We start from the raw sequence: 15875 nt of genomic DNA, 5'->3' as shown, positions 1-15875 counted from the left end.
GGGATGGGATCGAATTGGATGAAATGTGAATGGGCCGTGTTGCTGTCACTTGCCAACTCGTCCCTTGTTTGGTCCAGTCTGTTCTCACCACGCTGCTGTGTAACGTTTTTTTTTTTTTTTTTGCACGATACCACCACTGCCTGTGCGTGGCTTGTGCTGTCATTTCAAACGGAAGTTAGCATTCTCATCGACAACTATTGCCGAAGAATACGTAAGTACATTCAAGTTCAAGTTGTCAAATGAACGAAAGAAAGGTTGCTGAAAAGAAGCAGAAAATAATAGCCCTCCGACTCTGCATGCTTCTGAAAGGGCAACTCATGTTCTGTCCCCTGGCATAGTGGCTCCGCATCCCCATACAATCCAGTCCTACCCCGGACTTGGCGCAACGACGATCACATAATACCCGATGTTGCGCTGCAACCCAAGGAATTGGGACTTCGACATTGATCGATTCCTCAATCCCTTTGTTCCGCCACCTCCTTGGAAATATCTCCCATACCCTATCTCTCACTGTTTTGGCTACCGCAAGTCGAAGCCACAGAATGTTGGGAATCTCGTTTCGATCTTCTGGGCCTGTATTGGCGTCTTTTGCGGCGTCGCCGTAGTCTCCATCGTCTCCCGCCAGATACCGTCCTTCAGAGACCATGGTGCGCCCATTATTGTGGGCAGTTTTGTAAGTATATCCCCCCTTTCATCTCGAAATCTGCGCACATTGCATGTATCCCCACCTTCCACACACCGAGCATGATTACGGAGCAGCACCGTCAGGGGGTGATGGGTAATAGAGGCTCGGACCTCAACTCCCTCATCCCGTTTCATAAACCTCTCGGGTGACGACACCGACCGACCACTGCCACACCAGCACACCGGCACCTCACCGGCCAAGAAGTGACGCTCAGTAACGTAACAGACTGGCTGACTCGTTCTCCCTTCCCGATACAGGGCGCAGCCGCCGTTTTAGAGTTCTACTCGATCGAATCGCCCCTCTCTCAGCCCCGTAACTCAGTCCTCGGTCAACTCCTCTCCGCCATCGTAGGGGTAGCGATCTGCAAGCTGTTCCAGCTGAGCCCGCACTTTGATTCCATTCGCTGGCTGGGAGGAGCCTTGTCGTGCGCCTTGGCGACGACCGTTATGGCGCTTACGAAGACGGTTCACCCCCCTGCTGGCGCGACGGCACTGCTCGCCGTCGTCGATGACGGTGTCGTACACTTGGGATGGTTCTTGGTGCCTATTGTGCTCCTCGGCTGTGCCTTGATGCTGGTCGTCGCATTACTCATTAATAATATCCAGCGGCGCTTCCCACAGTATTGGTGGTCGCCCGAGGATGTTCGGCTACACCGCGTGCCTTGGAGGCGCCATGTGGGCGATGTGGAAAGCAAAGAGGAACCAAAACCTGATGAGGCTGATGGGCGGAGTAGAAGTGATTCTACAGTGAGGGAAGATGCGGTACTGATTATGAGGCCTGGTGAAGTGCTTGTGCCAGAACACATGTTCATCACACCCGAGGAAAAGTTGTTCTTAGAAGAATTGAGTAATCGGTTATGAGCCACATTCAATAGCAATCTATATATTTGCGAGGCTATGAAACCAAAGCATACTGTTTCGTAAAAGTAGTTTCTTGAGAAAACCCAGATCTATGTTCATTTCCCAGCACGAAGTGAGTCTTAGCTGTCAAGCGCCACCCCTTACTCTGGTTTCTCATCATGAGAAAATACGTTCTCGTCATTTTGCCAGGAGATAGTAGTTCCCGGTGACACGTTGCAAATCATTATCAGAAATCATCATTATCCACATCAAATTCTCCCTCATTATCGTGCCGGTTCTGTCGTGTTTCTTTGTCGTTAATTGTCTGGCTTCAACCTTGCTTGGCAGACTTTGTACGAGACATGCGCAATTCTGCCAGCTTTGCGGGGTTCTGAGTAGGATCATTCTCAGGGTCACCATCTGCACCGGGGTTGGCCATCTCATACTCCAAGGTCTTGATGAACTTGTAGAAGACGACAGCAATGATTGTGCCAAGGAAAGGCCCGACCCCTGAGACAACCAAGATTAGCTTTCCACTAGTAACGAGGGAGAAGAAGTCAAAAAGAGTAAAAACTTACAGTAAATCCAGTGTTCAGGGTCGAAGGTTGCCGTGATGACGCAGGGTCCAAAGCTTCGTGCCGGGTTGAGCGAACCACCCGTGAACTGAACACCAACCAATTCGGCGATGAAGAGCGTCAGGCCAATACCGACAGGAGCAATGAAAGTGGCTCTGTGCTTCTCCTTGGCGAGCATGAAGATAGTGAAAACCAGCTCCGCCGTCAAGATGGCTTCGATGAAAACACCCTGGACCAGTGAAGCACCACCGCCTAGTGTCGTACGAACGTTGAAGTTCTCGGGGAACAGAAAGCGGACAATGACTGATGCAAGCATGCCGCCCAAGATCTGAGCGACGAACAAGCAAGCAGCACGGGATGCGGGGATAGCCTTGACGAGGAGCATGCCGAGCGTAACAGCTGGGTTGAACAAGCCGCCACTGATACGGAAGAAGACCCAGACGTTAACCATGAGAGAAAAGCCGAAGATAATGGAGATGTAGAGCAGAGTGCCGGTGTTGAATCCCGTGGAAGCTCCGGTAGTAGAGTTGCTGTCTGAAGGGTTGCTGGAGTTGTTGGAAGCGGACTTGATATTGGCAACCTCTGTGCCAGCGAAGGCGAAGAACAAGAACATGGTAGTGCCGACGAGCTCGCCGAGACTTGCGACAAAGTGGTTCTTCAAGTCCGAGTTCATCCACTGGGTGAGAGGCAGACGCATAACCTGGGCCTTCTCTTCCCTGGACAGGTTGTGCCAGTCAATGCGAGCCTGTTCGCCGTTGGTGCTGCGAACAGCGACACCGCTGCGGGGGTATCCCGCCATCTCCTCGTCGTACATCCTGCGAGAGGGCGGTCTGCCGCCGTAGTCACCGGGCTCGTAGGAGCGAGTCTCCTCGTAATAATCTTTGGTTTCCGTCTGGGGGTCGTAGTTGAAGTACGGTTGAGGACGGTTCAGGTGCGCGCGGGGAGGGCGCGTTCGAGGTGCGCGACCTCCGCTGTAGTCTGGATGACGGTCGTTGGTTCCCCAATAACGATCCGTTTCCGAATCGTCGTCGTAGTCCCCGAAACGGGCGCTGTCCTTCAGTGGACGGGTGGACTTTGTAGAGACACCAGTGGGCAAGGGGTCGTCTACTGATTCCCTCTGCCGTGTCTGGGTGTTTGTGCGACGGAGAGGGACTGAACGTGAGCCCCCTCTTGAAGGTTGTTGGGAGTGTGATGGTACAAATCTTGGTGATTGGATTGGGTTCTCGTCGTCAGAGAAGGAGTTTGGATCGACTGCTGTTGCTGGTGATACTGGAGAGGGTTCACCCTCAGGTGCCTTGAGTGTTCCTGTCTGCTGGGCTGACATGATTTGATCGAAGTCGCGTGTCAAGCGCAGAGACGAGGAAGGAAGTATTATAGAGCCGGGGGGGACTTGAATAGTTAAGTCCGCCGTAGTGAAAGCGTTGTTGAGAGAGTTTTGACTCTCGAGTAAGCTTGAGTCTTGTCGTCTAGTCTTCAAGTGGGCTTGATGTTTGAAGAGCACCATGAACCCGTGTTCCGAAGGTGTCCGAAGGCATAATATACCTCTGCTCTCAAACTCAAATGGATGCCCAACCAGCCCTCTCTTTACCTCGACGTCACCGCATTTTTCGGTTAGTTAGGCCTTGATTTCCTTCGTCTGATCAGCCACCGACTTAGTTTCGACAAGGACCGCGGGGACATTGGATTGCGAAATAGGCAATGGTGGGATGGGGAGGTTCGACAAGGGACCGTTGAGCCTCCATTGTCCTCCCAAAGTGCTCCCAGAGTGCTCTGCCTGCCTCTAGCTCGCGGGGGTCACCGATCCCACGGACGTGAGTGGTCGGCACACCGGGCAGTGCGGAGGGCGGAAGTCATGGATAACCCCAGAGCCGATCTCATGCACGCGAATCTCGCGGCCGGGTAAGGCTTGCTGATGTGCCCCGGCGAGAGCGAGGGATATGGGGGGAAGTTGAAGCCGAGATCCCGGACGGGTGACGTCAAAATCAGACTGAAAATGGTGGGATCACATCAACCCAAGTGTGTAGGAGCTGAAGGGACGGGGTGAAACGAGGTCCAATTTTGAGGCAAATGAGGCATTGCGGCGTCTGTGTGGTTGGGGTCTAGAGGTATAAAACTGGGCGTTAACATGGGCTCAGAGCTGGGATCATCGACGTTTAAACTCAGGAGACCCAAGGCGCTAGTGCACCACCTTTGACACGTCGACTGCAGTATCCTTGTATGACAGCTTCACGATTGTGGCCTCTGGAGTTAGATCCCAGAAAGATCGGGAGACGCTAAGCTGCCACTTCCAGAACACCCATAAGAACTCCAACTATGAGCTGAGGGGCTCTAGCCCAGTTTTCCTCGCCAGGGCCCTGGCATCGCCGGATGAGACGAATTGAGGGCTGGGAAATACGGCGCGTCACCGGGTGTCGGGACGGACGGTACTGTTGAATCGTTAAGGGTTCAGAACCGAGCACGACGATCCATCGTCTGGGGTTTGGAAACGTCGCATCGCTCCACCATCACCACTGGGTTTCTTTGGCTTTCGGGTGGCCTTTAACCCTTGGTACAGATGATCGCCCAACTTTAACGAAGGGTCCGAGAGGAAAATTGCGCGATATGGCTTTCTTGGCCTTGTCATTCGAAATGGGGCAGTTTTCACACGAACCTTGAGTTGAGAAGAGCCGATGGTGGTGTGGCTCGGATGAGAAGCAGACTGGATGGAGTCAAACGAAGAACCTGGGACGGTGCCCCGTGTGGCTCTATACCAGTCCCAATGCCTACCACCCTCTTTCGCGAGCCTCTTCCTCTCTTGGGCGATCATTTCGCACCTGCGGCCGTTTGTTCTTCTGTTCGGCTGGATTGTCAGACCGCCGGCGGGAGACGGAAGAAATGACGGCAACTTTCAAAGAGTTTACCTGCCGCAAACTAGACTTCTAGTGCAAATGGCAGCTCCGTTAGATGTCTGGGCGTCAATCAGTCTGTGAAAATTACGGGTTGCCAGGTTCAACGATTGCACCGTGCCACACGCCGAGGAAATCACGGCTCCTATTTTCATTCCGTTTGCATCTCGCCGTTCAAGCTCGAAGACCCTTCTCGCGCCGCTTAATCTCGAAAAGAAGGTCGTTTGACGACCCCAAGAGTGGAAACTCCATCAATATTTTGCACTCGTTGTCTAGCATTCCATGTGCTTAGCTCGTTCACCGCAACCGAAGGAAGCTCGGACACCCTTGTTCTATGCAGTCCTCTTCCATGTGGGAGCTCTGAACCCGAAATCTTCTCTAGCCGGCTGCGAAAAGTTGCGAGTTCAAGTACGTAGAGTATTACGCGGTTCCACGTCGGACATCCGATGGCTTTTTGACCTCTCCAGTGCCCCCTTCGCGCTCATCTGTGCGCCCCCTCCATCCGCCGTAAACCCCAGGCTGTCATCTGTCCATATGCAGCGACAATAGGTAGACCAATGGTAGTGTGCAATGATGGTAGTGCTGTTATGAGAGGTTGGACGTGCGAGTGCCAAGATGGTGACAGGCGCCGGCCCCCTTTCTCCAGCCTTTTCGTGACAAAGTGTGGCAGACAAGAAGCCCTTCAGACTCTCATCGTGATGAGTCCCAGTGGGTGACGAGAAGAGTCCCGGACCAGGTTCCAGCGGTATCGGCATTCCGTATGAGGTATGGAATCCCTTCACTCCAATTACTCCTCCGCAAGATAGCTGGCCTTGTGACCTGAACATGTCAGGTCTTTGCAGATGACTGCAGCATCCCCACTGATGCCACGACACTCTGCCCCATCTGCGACAAGGCGGACACAACGGTGGCAGGAGAGTTATGTCAAACAGGTGGTAAAAGTTCTCCCCTCTTGGCACTCACTGTTCACGATGAGTTGGCACCGCGATCCAGTGACTTTCTTCCGAGTCAATGTCGTGTGGCTGGTTTTTCAGAAGTGAGGTTGGATAAAGTGCCAACAGCCTTCCGAATTAAAACGACCCAGTTGGAGTTCTGTGAAAAATTCCCCTAAAGTGGATGATGATCTACGGATCTCGATCAAGATTGCTAGGATACCCTCTTTCAATACGCAAGCATCCGTAACAGCCGCCCATGTTGGGTGAAAGGATGAGGTTGGAGAGGGCGGGCTCGAAAAGTCAAGTCTTCGGAGAAGTCGGCATACCCTGGCTCAACTCTTTGGTAAGGACGTGGTACCCCTGAGTATCAGCCTCACCACCTCATGTGCCACATATGCCTGTGATTGCATGGAATCCTAAACCCAGCTGAAAGGCTCCAAATATGCAAGAACACTGATAATTCTAACGGCTGGTCCAGACCGCCAGTTGAGAAACAGCACGTTTTCAAATGTTTCTAGAATAAATGTATGGGTCACAGAGTCTTTCAGATTTTGGCAATCGAACATTTGTACCTGCATCGGTAGCTTGATCTATAAGAATAATGTACCGAACAGGCTTTTCGGGAAAAGTCCGGCGAGGGTTCAAGGGAGGGGGTACGGTTAGTTCCCTTCGATCTTGCTCGAGTCTATGTACTCAGGGGCGAGGTGACAACGTCAGCTCTTCAATTGGCTGTTCACTTTCAGGCCAGTGCAGGTTCCAAGAGAGATCCGGCGAAACGGATACTGTTGGGGTTAGGGTAGAGGGCTTGCGTTCGTTCCAAGGAGGAAAATCACTGTGAATGTCGAAACAATGGCTCGGACTGGGTGGCTCATGCTTTCTGGTAGCTGCTAAGCTTTTAATCTTGCGATGACTCTCAGACTATCTTATCTCATTCTGGTAGATTCATTTGAGCGCCTGGATAAAAATTCTGTCCAGTAAGTGCGAATGTAGATACATGAAGAATCGGAGGTTCAATGCGCTTGTTGGGAAGGTTAGTTCTGGATGTCGTGTTTACAACTTGGCTAAGCCTGGATTTTACTGGAGTCTAGTCATTCAAAATGCCGTCCTTACTCGCGATGGAAAGCCTACCAGCAAAACGCACAAAGCTAAAAGGTGAAACAACAGTATCTTCTGTGACAATTATTCGGATCCCAAAATGACCGAACAGAAGGCTGTTTGTTGAGAAAAGGGTGCCTTGAAAGTAAACTGAAATGGAACATCAAGCATATCTGCAATATTATAGAAGCCTCCATGTTCTCCAGGGACTATAGTGAATTCATTGGGAAAGCATCTTGGTTCCGATGAAATACCAAATGCTGTCCAGAGGAGCAACTTCACCCGCCGTCGCAAGTGCATCTCAAGCAAGCTAAAGATTTGAGATGAATTTTAAAATAGAGTCGAGGCCCCCCCGCACCAGCCTCGAACAAAGAGAAAAGCGTTGAGGGATGCCGTGAAACCTGAACATACGCGGCATGCTCGAATAGTCCAGTCCAGGCTATTCCGGATCGTGCCGCCCTGTTGCCGCTGAATGCTTGTTTTTGATTTCCTTTTCTTACAGGATTTGGCGTTTTGCTCCAGCCCTATGCTGTGAATCCTCAATAGCCAATCGGTTAACTTTGAACGAGCATTGAGATAGGGGTCGTAGCCCTCATTACTGAGACCAGCGCTTCCTTGACAATCTAAAATGGGCTACAGATCCTACTCCCGACCACTGTGATTGGAACTAAGCATGATCGTGAGTGCTCAGGGCATCTGCTTCCCGCCCATTCTCAAGGGTAGCGACACCAGGGAGGGACTTCACATGGGGAACACGCATTGCCCATGGTTTTTAGAACGCAGGACGAACCATTTTGGCTTTTGGATTTCTGCTTCATGCAGGCTGCCACATGCGACGCAGAAAAAGTTTCCAAGAACCAAGATTCGGCCGTGAGTCTTTATTTTTGCGTACTTTCCCCCTCTCGTACGAGACGCCCACCACCGCGAGTCTCGGCCGTGTAAGTGTCCTCGCCCGAAATGAAGGTTGAGGACTGCGTTTGCTCTAAGACACCACCAGGTGAAGACTTCTGCATGTTCAAAAGGAGCCCATCATGCCAGCCAATGGCTCACATGTTGGAGTTTTGCCGGATGTCTCACCCATAACCGAATCGCAGTCCATTCTGGTGACAGCTCAACTTCTATTAGTCGCCGACATGCTTACCGAATTCGTTCGTCTGCTTTTCGGTTCATAGTCGGCGCTAGATACGTTGATCGTCTTAATCCGAGAATTAAGAACGATGAACCGAACGCTAGATAGGCGCTACTATGATCCACCGATGCGGTGTGCCGTGCTGGCCCCGATCAATCCGGGGCAGAGTGGAGACAACGTGGTGTAGCACCCCGAAGATGATCACGTTTTCTTCGGACCCCCACGCGTTATCCCGCCATTCGCCTTCGGCCAGTGGGCGGCCGACCCTGGCAATTTTCCTCCAACAACAATTTTCTCCGCAGAACGATCCCTTTGGACGTGTGAATAGGGAATGACACCAGCATGGACAAAAAACCGAATAGATTACTGGTCCAATGGGGAAAGACTTCACGTTGCGTCCGTTACGCTTTTGGTACGTTTCCGTTTCAACTGAGCAGTCATGGTTAGGTTCCGTGAAGCATGGTTGATAAAGGCGAAGATGTCGTCTCATTCGGGGAAATTGAAAATCCCCGGCCAGTCCACCTAGAAGGGCATCTTGAGAGCCTATGGATGCATAGCATTGGAGGAATACATTGCCACGATGCCAAGAAAACGATGTCGGCTTCGATGTTCTCCCCTGATGTATGTCTTGGCCTCATATCAATCCCAGAGTTGAGGAGAAATAAGGAGAGCTGTGGAGTTAAGAAGTCATATCATCATGCCGCTGCATTTACCAGCGATCGGCATATAAGCGATCATCGTCCGCGTGTCCTAAAACTTATGCTTAATTTCCATCGCTCCACTGAAGTCGTGAAACTTGCTCATCTTGTATACACCTTTTCTCTCTTGATCCTTGTCGCGATGAAGCTGACTGGCTTTGCGTCTTGGGCCTTTCTGGCTATCGCTGCATCGGCTTCGCCCACTCCTACGAACCCTGAAGGTCGTCTCCTGAACAAGAGGGCTGCTGTCACGGATGCAGCAAACATTGGTTATGCCACTCAGAATGGCGGGTGAGGTAGACAATATCAAAGTAGTCCAGAACTTTTGAACTAATCCGTGAAATTTAGAACCAAGGGTGGCGCCGGAGGAACCACTACTACAGTGACGAACCTTGCTCAACTATCCGCCGCAGCGATTGCATCCGGTCCAGGAATTGTCATTGTTTCAGGCAACATTGTCGGCGCGGCAAAAGTCCAAGTCGGCTCTGATAAAACCATCGTGGGAAAGACGGGCAGCTGTAAGTGACGCCACTCCCTCGAACCACCTCAAAGCTAATTTTTTTCGATTATAGCTCTCGAGGGTATCGGCCTCACTATTCTTGGACAAAAGAATGTTATCGTCCGCAACATGAAGATCAGCAAGGTCGAAGCAGACTACGGTGACGCCATTACCATCCAGCTATCCAAGAACGTATGGGTAGACCACTGCGATCTTTCTGCCACCCGCGACGGCGACAAGGACTTCTACGATGGGTTGACTGATCTCTCTCACGCCGCTGACTGGGTCACCATCTCCCATACGTACTTTCATGACCACTCCAAGGGCTCTCTTGTTGGCCACTCTGACAGTAATGCCGCCGAGGATACGGGAACCCTCCACGTCACTTATGCGAATAATCACTTCTACAACGTCCGCAGTCGTGGCCCCCTGTTGCGTTTCGGAACTGCCCATATTTACAACCAGTTCTACAACACCATGGATACGGGCATCAACACTCGCATGAGTGCACAAGCTCTCATTCAGAGCTCCGTCTTTGAGAATGTCGGAAAGAAGGCCATCTTTAGCGAGTCTAGCAAGGAGATTGGGTAAGTGCCTTCAACCACTTTGAACTACCTTAAGCTGGCAGTGTTCCGTGACTAATAATCCTACTCCGCAGGTATGCTGTTGCCATTGATGTTGTGCTTGGTGGTGAGAGCCAAAACACTGCATCAGTTGGCACATTGAATGCTAACAGCCCTCCTTACTCGTACTCTCTTCTTGGATCTGCCAATGTGAAGGCTGCTGTGACCAAGGAGGCCGGACAGACTCTTGGATTTTGAGTGGCTCACGTCGAGTTGTACTGCCAATGTGATAAGCGAAATCCGTCGGGTGTGTCTATGAGAAGTTACAAGGAGGAATGACTTCGTTTGGAAGACCCAGATGACGTTATGTCTTCGGAGTATTGTACATGAAATCTATATCACTTTCTATCTTTCACTCATGATCATGAGGATGAGCTCAAACTGGACCTGAGTTAGAAAGCGATGAAGCAATGAGTTGATCATCTGAGCATTGGCTTGGGATAGATGGTCTTTGTACCGAGAAGAATGCTTGTCTCAAGGCTTGGCAACTTAATCTATCCCGGGTGTCATCGGGTTTCACCTAGGCGTCTGGACAAGGTTATCCAAAGATACGCTCATATTCATCACAGACCACTACATACTACTTAGTACATTTTGACTGGCCACCCCAGCCTTAGTCCTTGACGTTAAGCTTGAAATGCGAGTCATCCCCGCAAGAAAGATCCAACGTAGGCGACGAAATGCCCGTCGCGACGGATGGATGCATGCTCAGAGCCTTTGACAGCAGCCTTCTTGACGCAATCGCTGGAGACGACAGGTTTAAGCGCGACAAAGGGCGCTTATGAGGAGCAGGATGCTCAATGTGAGGTCTCTCGCACGCACTCTCTTGCCTTCGGCGGCACCGCTACCCGTTGGCGTCGCCACAGCTGCGCTCGTTTGTGTTGATGAAGCTGTAGTAAGCGATGTGGATGCCGTGCTTGAGTCAGACGTTGAGATAGAAGCTTTTTGAGACGACGAAGATGTTGTGATATCTGTCGTTACCGTCGCGGTTGGCGATGTAGTCGGGCTTTCAACGACAGACGTAACCTCGCTGATGCGCGAGTAAATATCGGTCGTCCAAGACCTAGTCTTCCACGAGAGGACAGGAGTATTGGGAAAACTCGTAGGCCATGCCACGCCCGGCGGTGTCACCGTGGCGCAGACAACCTCCCAGGATGAGGGCTCCCTTGTGCCGTCGGTGAGACACATGAAGTGGTTGCTGAACCCGTAGGGGTTAGTCGGATTGTCGGCATTCATCTCCGGACTGACTTGACAAAAAGTAGCGCACGAGACTGGGTACACTTGGTCGTTGGGCGACGTCGGGCTCGTGATGTTGTAGACCGTGCCGGAGCAGCATTCCGCAAAGTGCGGGGCGCTGTTGCGGCCGACGGGCGGGGTCTTGCATATTATGCCAGCGATGGACTCCGGCCACTCGGAAAACGCGTTAGATGATAGTGTGTTGAAGGTCACATCGCCAGCACACCTCGGATATATGCTCATGGTGGCTACTTGTGAGTTTTGAGCAAATTTGCAATGAAATTATTTGCTTCGGGAACACGGGGAAACAAGTCAGAGATCTCTAAGCTCAATAAGTATGGAAGGCGTGAAAAGTGTGCAGAAGATTGCTGACGCATCAGGGTGTGACGGCTAGGCTGCCGCTAGCTTGAATCTGCTATGTCGACTAGGGTGGCGATCGTCATGTCCTATCGTCCCGAGGGACTTTTGTGAAAGCGTACTTAATTGCGGACTTCTGATAATGTCGTTTGGTTGAGTTCGGCATTTTTGAAGGGGAAACTTGAATACCATCTAACACCAAGATTACATACAGTGCGCTTATAAATATTCAACCACGAGTGGCAGTCCCAATACTCTCGAATACCTGAAAGACAGTATCTCGAGTTCTGGACGCGATTTCCTCAATCTCTTCGCTTGTACTAGTGTAGGCAGGCGCAAGAAGGACATGATCGCCCAGAACACCATCTTTCGTTCCCATACCTGGATACAGGCTGATGCCGAAGTCGTTGAATCCAATAAGATAAGTTTTGTTCGCGATATCCTCAAATCTCGGGAACGGTTCTTTGGTAAGTCTGTCCATGACAAACTCGATCTACAGGAGAAAGGCTTGTGAGTTGGCGCCTCGAGAAAGTAAAGAGTGAATAGGCTCTGATAGACTTACCCCCCAAAAGAGGCCTTTGCCTCGGATGTTGCCAACATGAGGGTTGTCATCTAGGTAGTACCGCAACCGCTTCTCAAGCAGAGCGCCCTGTTTTCGAACATTTGCGACGAGATCCTCTTCCCGGATGATTCGTTGGACTTCGAGGGCAGCAGCGCATCCAACAGGATGGCCCTGATAAGTATGTCCGTGTGAAAATGAGCTGTATCGTGATTAGTCAACCTCGAATGATATGTAGGAGAAGTCTGTAGAGATCTTACCCGCTTCCGTTCTTGAGAGCATCAGCCACACGGTGATTGATGAGCATACCAGCCATGGGCGCGTAACCGCCGCCGAGACCTTTAGCAAGTGTCTGGATATCAGGGATAACTCCCTCTTGTTGCCACGCATGTAGAGAGCCGCAGCGACCCATGCCGGACATGACCTCTTCACGTATGTCAGTGTTTATTTGGTACAAAATGATTTAGACGTGCGCCTTAGGCTCAGTGTTCTTACCATCCAAGATAAGTAGGGCGCCATACTTGTCGCAGACCTTTCTAATAGCCCTGAAATATCCAGGCAGAGCTGGAATACAACCCAGAGTCTGTAGGAATGAATATTAAGACGAGTTTATAATAGTTGAGACATTAGAGGACTACTTACTGCACCAACAATAGGCTCTGCGACAAATGCGCATACCGAATCGGGGCCAAGCTCTTGGAATTTCTGGTCCAGCTCATCGGCCAGTTGACTGACGTATTCCTGCTCGGTCTGACCCTCGCTCATACCGCGGTACGGGTTGCAAGCTGACACTCTGTATATGTTCGGAAGCAGCATATCGAGGAAGAGACTCCGCCGCGCGACATGCCCGCTCATTGACAGCGAACCAAGAGTTGTACCATGGTATGATCCTTCTCTGGCAATGAAATTGATCCGCTTTGGCTGCTGAGGAGACAATTCCACAAAATACTGTCGTGCCATCTTCATTGCGGATTCCATAGCCTCAGAGCCTAGGAGCGTTAGTCTCAAGTGTTTGTTATCATTTCCTCTCAAAGGGGCTGAGAGTATACCTGAGCACATGATGTACGCTTTCGACATGGCACCGCCTGTGCCGTCAATGAGTTCATCAGCAAGCTTCTCCCCAATCTCGTGGCCAAAGAACATGGAGTTGCAATAGGCAAACTTGTCAATTTGCTCAACCATGGCTTTCTTGACTCGTTCATTGTTCGATCCTATGCATGCTACTGCTGCGCCGCATGTTGAATCCAAGATGGTTCGGCCATCAGAAAATGTTAGATGTTTGCCCTTTGCTGATACCACATGTGGCGGCGCGCTTTTCAGTGAGCGGTGGAGGACTGCACTGGCAGATGGAATCCCGTTCACGACGGGGTTGAGTGTTGATACGAATTCTGGACCAAGCTTGGCGGCTGTCTTTGCCATCTTTTGCGACGCAGTAGCCATCTCAAAAGTATTTATCATAGCCGGTTAAGTGGACAGAACAAGATAGACGTAATACTCGAGGGTTCGCGAGGTTGAGAGCAGAGACACTGGAGGTAATAAGCTTTGTGACCACATGTGGGAGGTGGGCTAGAAATATACCTAGTCCTAAGCATGTCACCTTGTATCGTTATCGTTGCTCTGATCTGAAAGCTGGTCAATATTGGAGGCTGACTATCTGATACGGTATCATATGGGCTCAAGGCGTATCTGCATGGCGTATCTGGCGTGTGTGGAGGCTTTGCATCGGCCTAAGGCGGGGTAAGGACCGGTTCCGATCTTGTTGGTCTCTGTAGATCTAGTCGTGAGCTTAAAGATTATTGGTTCAGCATCGCTTGCTGAGCATGGGTTATACGTGGTCGCCGACCTGACGCTCAATGTAGCTAGCCTTTGTTTGTGCATTTCCATCATTTTAGTAGACTCTTGTGAATTGTACCGATAACCGGCCCTAAGTCAAGAGAAGATGTTCCCCAGTCTCGTCCAAGATGTCAGTCCAGTCTGCTTCATCTGTCAAACCTGAGTTTTGCCGCCTTTGCCATAAATCTTCTAGTATTATCAAAGAACGAGAAATATTCTGGAATCGTCGTTTCTGCAACGTCATCTGCAACCGAACACGAACAGCATCCATGTGTTCGTCCTCAGTCGCCTCGCCGCCAGCAAGGAAGAGAGGGAAGAGTATTGCCGACTCGGTATGTGACCCGACCGGAATATCTGAGACGTGCCTCAGGATGTTAGACACCTGCGTCCGCATCTTTGTCGGTAGCATCTCCTCTGTCATGGCTTCAGAGCTTGCTCCTTGAGTGGACTCTTCCTCTGAACTCAGGCGACTCCGTATCAGTCGGAATAGCACAATAAGGACAGCGCTCCTGAATGCATGCGCCAGAGCAGCAAGTTCTGGAGCGGCATCTGGCCTGCATCGCCAGTCTTGCAGCTCTTGCTCGACTCCTTCGCAGGTGGCATGGAACAACTTCTTTCTTCTGGTTATCTCCTCAGCCCCCAGAGCAACATCGAGTCTGGTCTCTTCATCGATGCTACTCAAAGTAGCTACATGGCGTAAAAGATCTGTGGCGACGCCTAGGTAGGTGTCGACAACGTCTGTGATGCCATCCAGATAACTGCAGTCTAGCAGCGGCCTCCTCCGCATGGTCACACTCCCAATCATGTCGTGATACGCAAAGTTTCGAAGAATCCACTGACCCTCGGAGCTCCGTTTGAAGACTTCAGGTCCTCGCAAGGTCGTCCCTGAGCTTGGATTGACCACGGCGGACTCGATGATGAGCTTGGCACCGTTGAGGTGGGCACACCACCCGTCGTTATCTCCTACGCATACCTCACCTATGACAAAGGCCAAGCATGTTGCTGCTTTGATTTCGTACCATGTGATTTCATGTTGTGGTTTTGCGAGGGCTGTGGCGAGGTTGGTGATTGCTGTCGAGTGTGCTTCTAAGGCAGAGACCCGATATGACTCATTCGTGAGTGACAAGTGACCAGAAGCAAATGCGACCAGTGCATCGTAAAGCACACTCGATTCCATAGCCATTGGTAGAAACTCTGAAAGATTCTAAGTGTCAGTTGCAGCCCATCGAGACATATGGAAGTGCATCCAATTCATTCAGAGAGTGACGAACCAGATAGGAACGAGTTGAACTGCTCGCTTGCAGTCAAAAAATGGCTCAGCACTGTAATGTAGTATCGCATTACTTGTCGCTTTTGAGGCGGTTCGCCTTGGTCCACGCCCGGAGGTGAAGCAAGCAACGGAAAACATGACGATAACGGTTGATGCGAGTTATCTCTCGTCGACGGTCGTAGCGCCTGAGTTGCCTGCAGTGTGCTCTTCTTCTGTTCGACCCAGGTAGTCGGGACTACATCGCGAGCCGTCGATCGCACGCATTTCAGATTCAACCTGGAGCATGTTCCACAGATTGGAAACGTGTTCTCGACGCACTTCTTCCTCCTAATGTTCCAAGAATACTTATCAGAATGAGAGATCCCGCGATAGGGTTATCGGCGAGGCGGGCTTACCGATATCGGCAGGTCAGACATCCCGTTTTGTCGTGTTTGGAGCCCTTTCGTCGCCGCGTTTCTGATTGAAATTGTAAAGACATGGCGGCCTCGGGTTGACCTTCCATTATGACAGGCAAGCAACGTTGCTATGATCCAACTCCGGCGTGTTGGGCGTAACAGACAACAAACACGTGGGGGGAATCTTGATGTCAAGGAGGAAAAAGAGGGACTCTTTCAGCGGCCCAAGCACGGTGAGTGGATTACGGGGAGAAGCAACGGA

The 15875-nt window shown here is 51.1% G+C and overlaps 6 protein-coding genes across 6 annotated transcripts; 2 read left to right on the top strand and 4 right to left on the bottom strand.

The window, feature by feature from the left end:
• Positions 1–406: 406 nt before the first annotated feature.
• On the top strand, positions 407–1545 carry CCOS01_03422 (HPP family protein; the record flags this gene model as incomplete). The annotated part of the gene is made up of 2 exons (XM_060451608.1): positions 407–673; positions 943–1545. 2 exons carry the CDS (start codon positions 407–409, stop codon positions 1543–1545), a joined length of 870 nt encoding a protein of 289 aa, XP_060317873.1.
• Positions 1546–1855: 310 nt separating this feature from the next.
• Positions 1856–3423, bottom strand: CCOS01_03421 (MIP family channel protein; the record flags this gene model as incomplete). Its single annotated transcript, XM_060451607.1, has 2 exons — positions 1856–2034; positions 2103–3423. The coding sequence occupies 2 exons, from the start codon at positions 3421–3423 to the stop codon at positions 1856–1858; spliced, it is 1500 nt and encodes a 499-aa protein (XP_060317872.1).
• A 5560-nt stretch (positions 3424–8983) lies between these two features.
• Positions 8984–10161, top strand: CCOS01_03420 (pectate lyase 2; the record flags this gene model as incomplete). The annotated part of the gene is made up of 4 exons (XM_060451606.1): positions 8984–9132; positions 9190–9359; positions 9414–9927; positions 9999–10161. The coding sequence occupies 4 exons, from the start codon at positions 8984–8986 to the stop codon at positions 10159–10161; spliced, it is 996 nt and encodes a 331-aa protein (XP_060317871.1).
• Positions 10162–10722: 561 nt separating this feature from the next.
• Positions 10723–11442, bottom strand: CCOS01_03419 (uncharacterized protein; the record flags this gene model as incomplete). Its single annotated transcript, XM_060451605.1, has 1 exon — positions 10723–11442. One exon carries the CDS (start codon positions 11440–11442, stop codon positions 10723–10725), a length of 720 nt encoding a protein of 239 aa, XP_060317870.1.
• Positions 11443–11785: 343 nt separating this feature from the next.
• Positions 11786–13573, bottom strand: CCOS01_03418 (aminotransferase class-III; the record flags this gene model as incomplete). The annotated part of the gene is made up of 6 exons (XM_060451604.1): positions 11786–12049; positions 12119–12317; positions 12376–12541; positions 12611–12698; positions 12758–13104; positions 13165–13573. The coding sequence occupies 6 exons, from the start codon at positions 13571–13573 to the stop codon at positions 11786–11788; spliced, it is 1473 nt and encodes a 490-aa protein (XP_060317869.1).
• Positions 13574–14039: 466 nt separating this feature from the next.
• On the bottom strand, positions 14040–15634 carry CCOS01_03417 (uncharacterized protein; the record flags this gene model as incomplete). The annotated part of the gene is made up of 3 exons (XM_060451603.1): positions 14040–15142; positions 15220–15562; positions 15614–15634. 3 exons carry the CDS (start codon positions 15632–15634, stop codon positions 14040–14042), a joined length of 1467 nt encoding a protein of 488 aa, XP_060317868.1.
• Positions 15635–15875: the final 241 nt, after the last annotated feature.

The sequence above is a fragment of the Colletotrichum costaricense genome (genome assembly GCF_030867565.1).
Source record: "Colletotrichum costaricense strain IMI 309622 chromosome Unknown Scaffold_3.1, whole genome shotgun sequence".
Taxonomy (NCBI): domain Eukaryota; kingdom Fungi; phylum Ascomycota; class Sordariomycetes; order Glomerellales; family Glomerellaceae; genus Colletotrichum; species Colletotrichum costaricense.
Note: the sequence above shows the minus strand (reverse complement) of the source record. Positions and strands in the feature narration are given on the sequence as shown.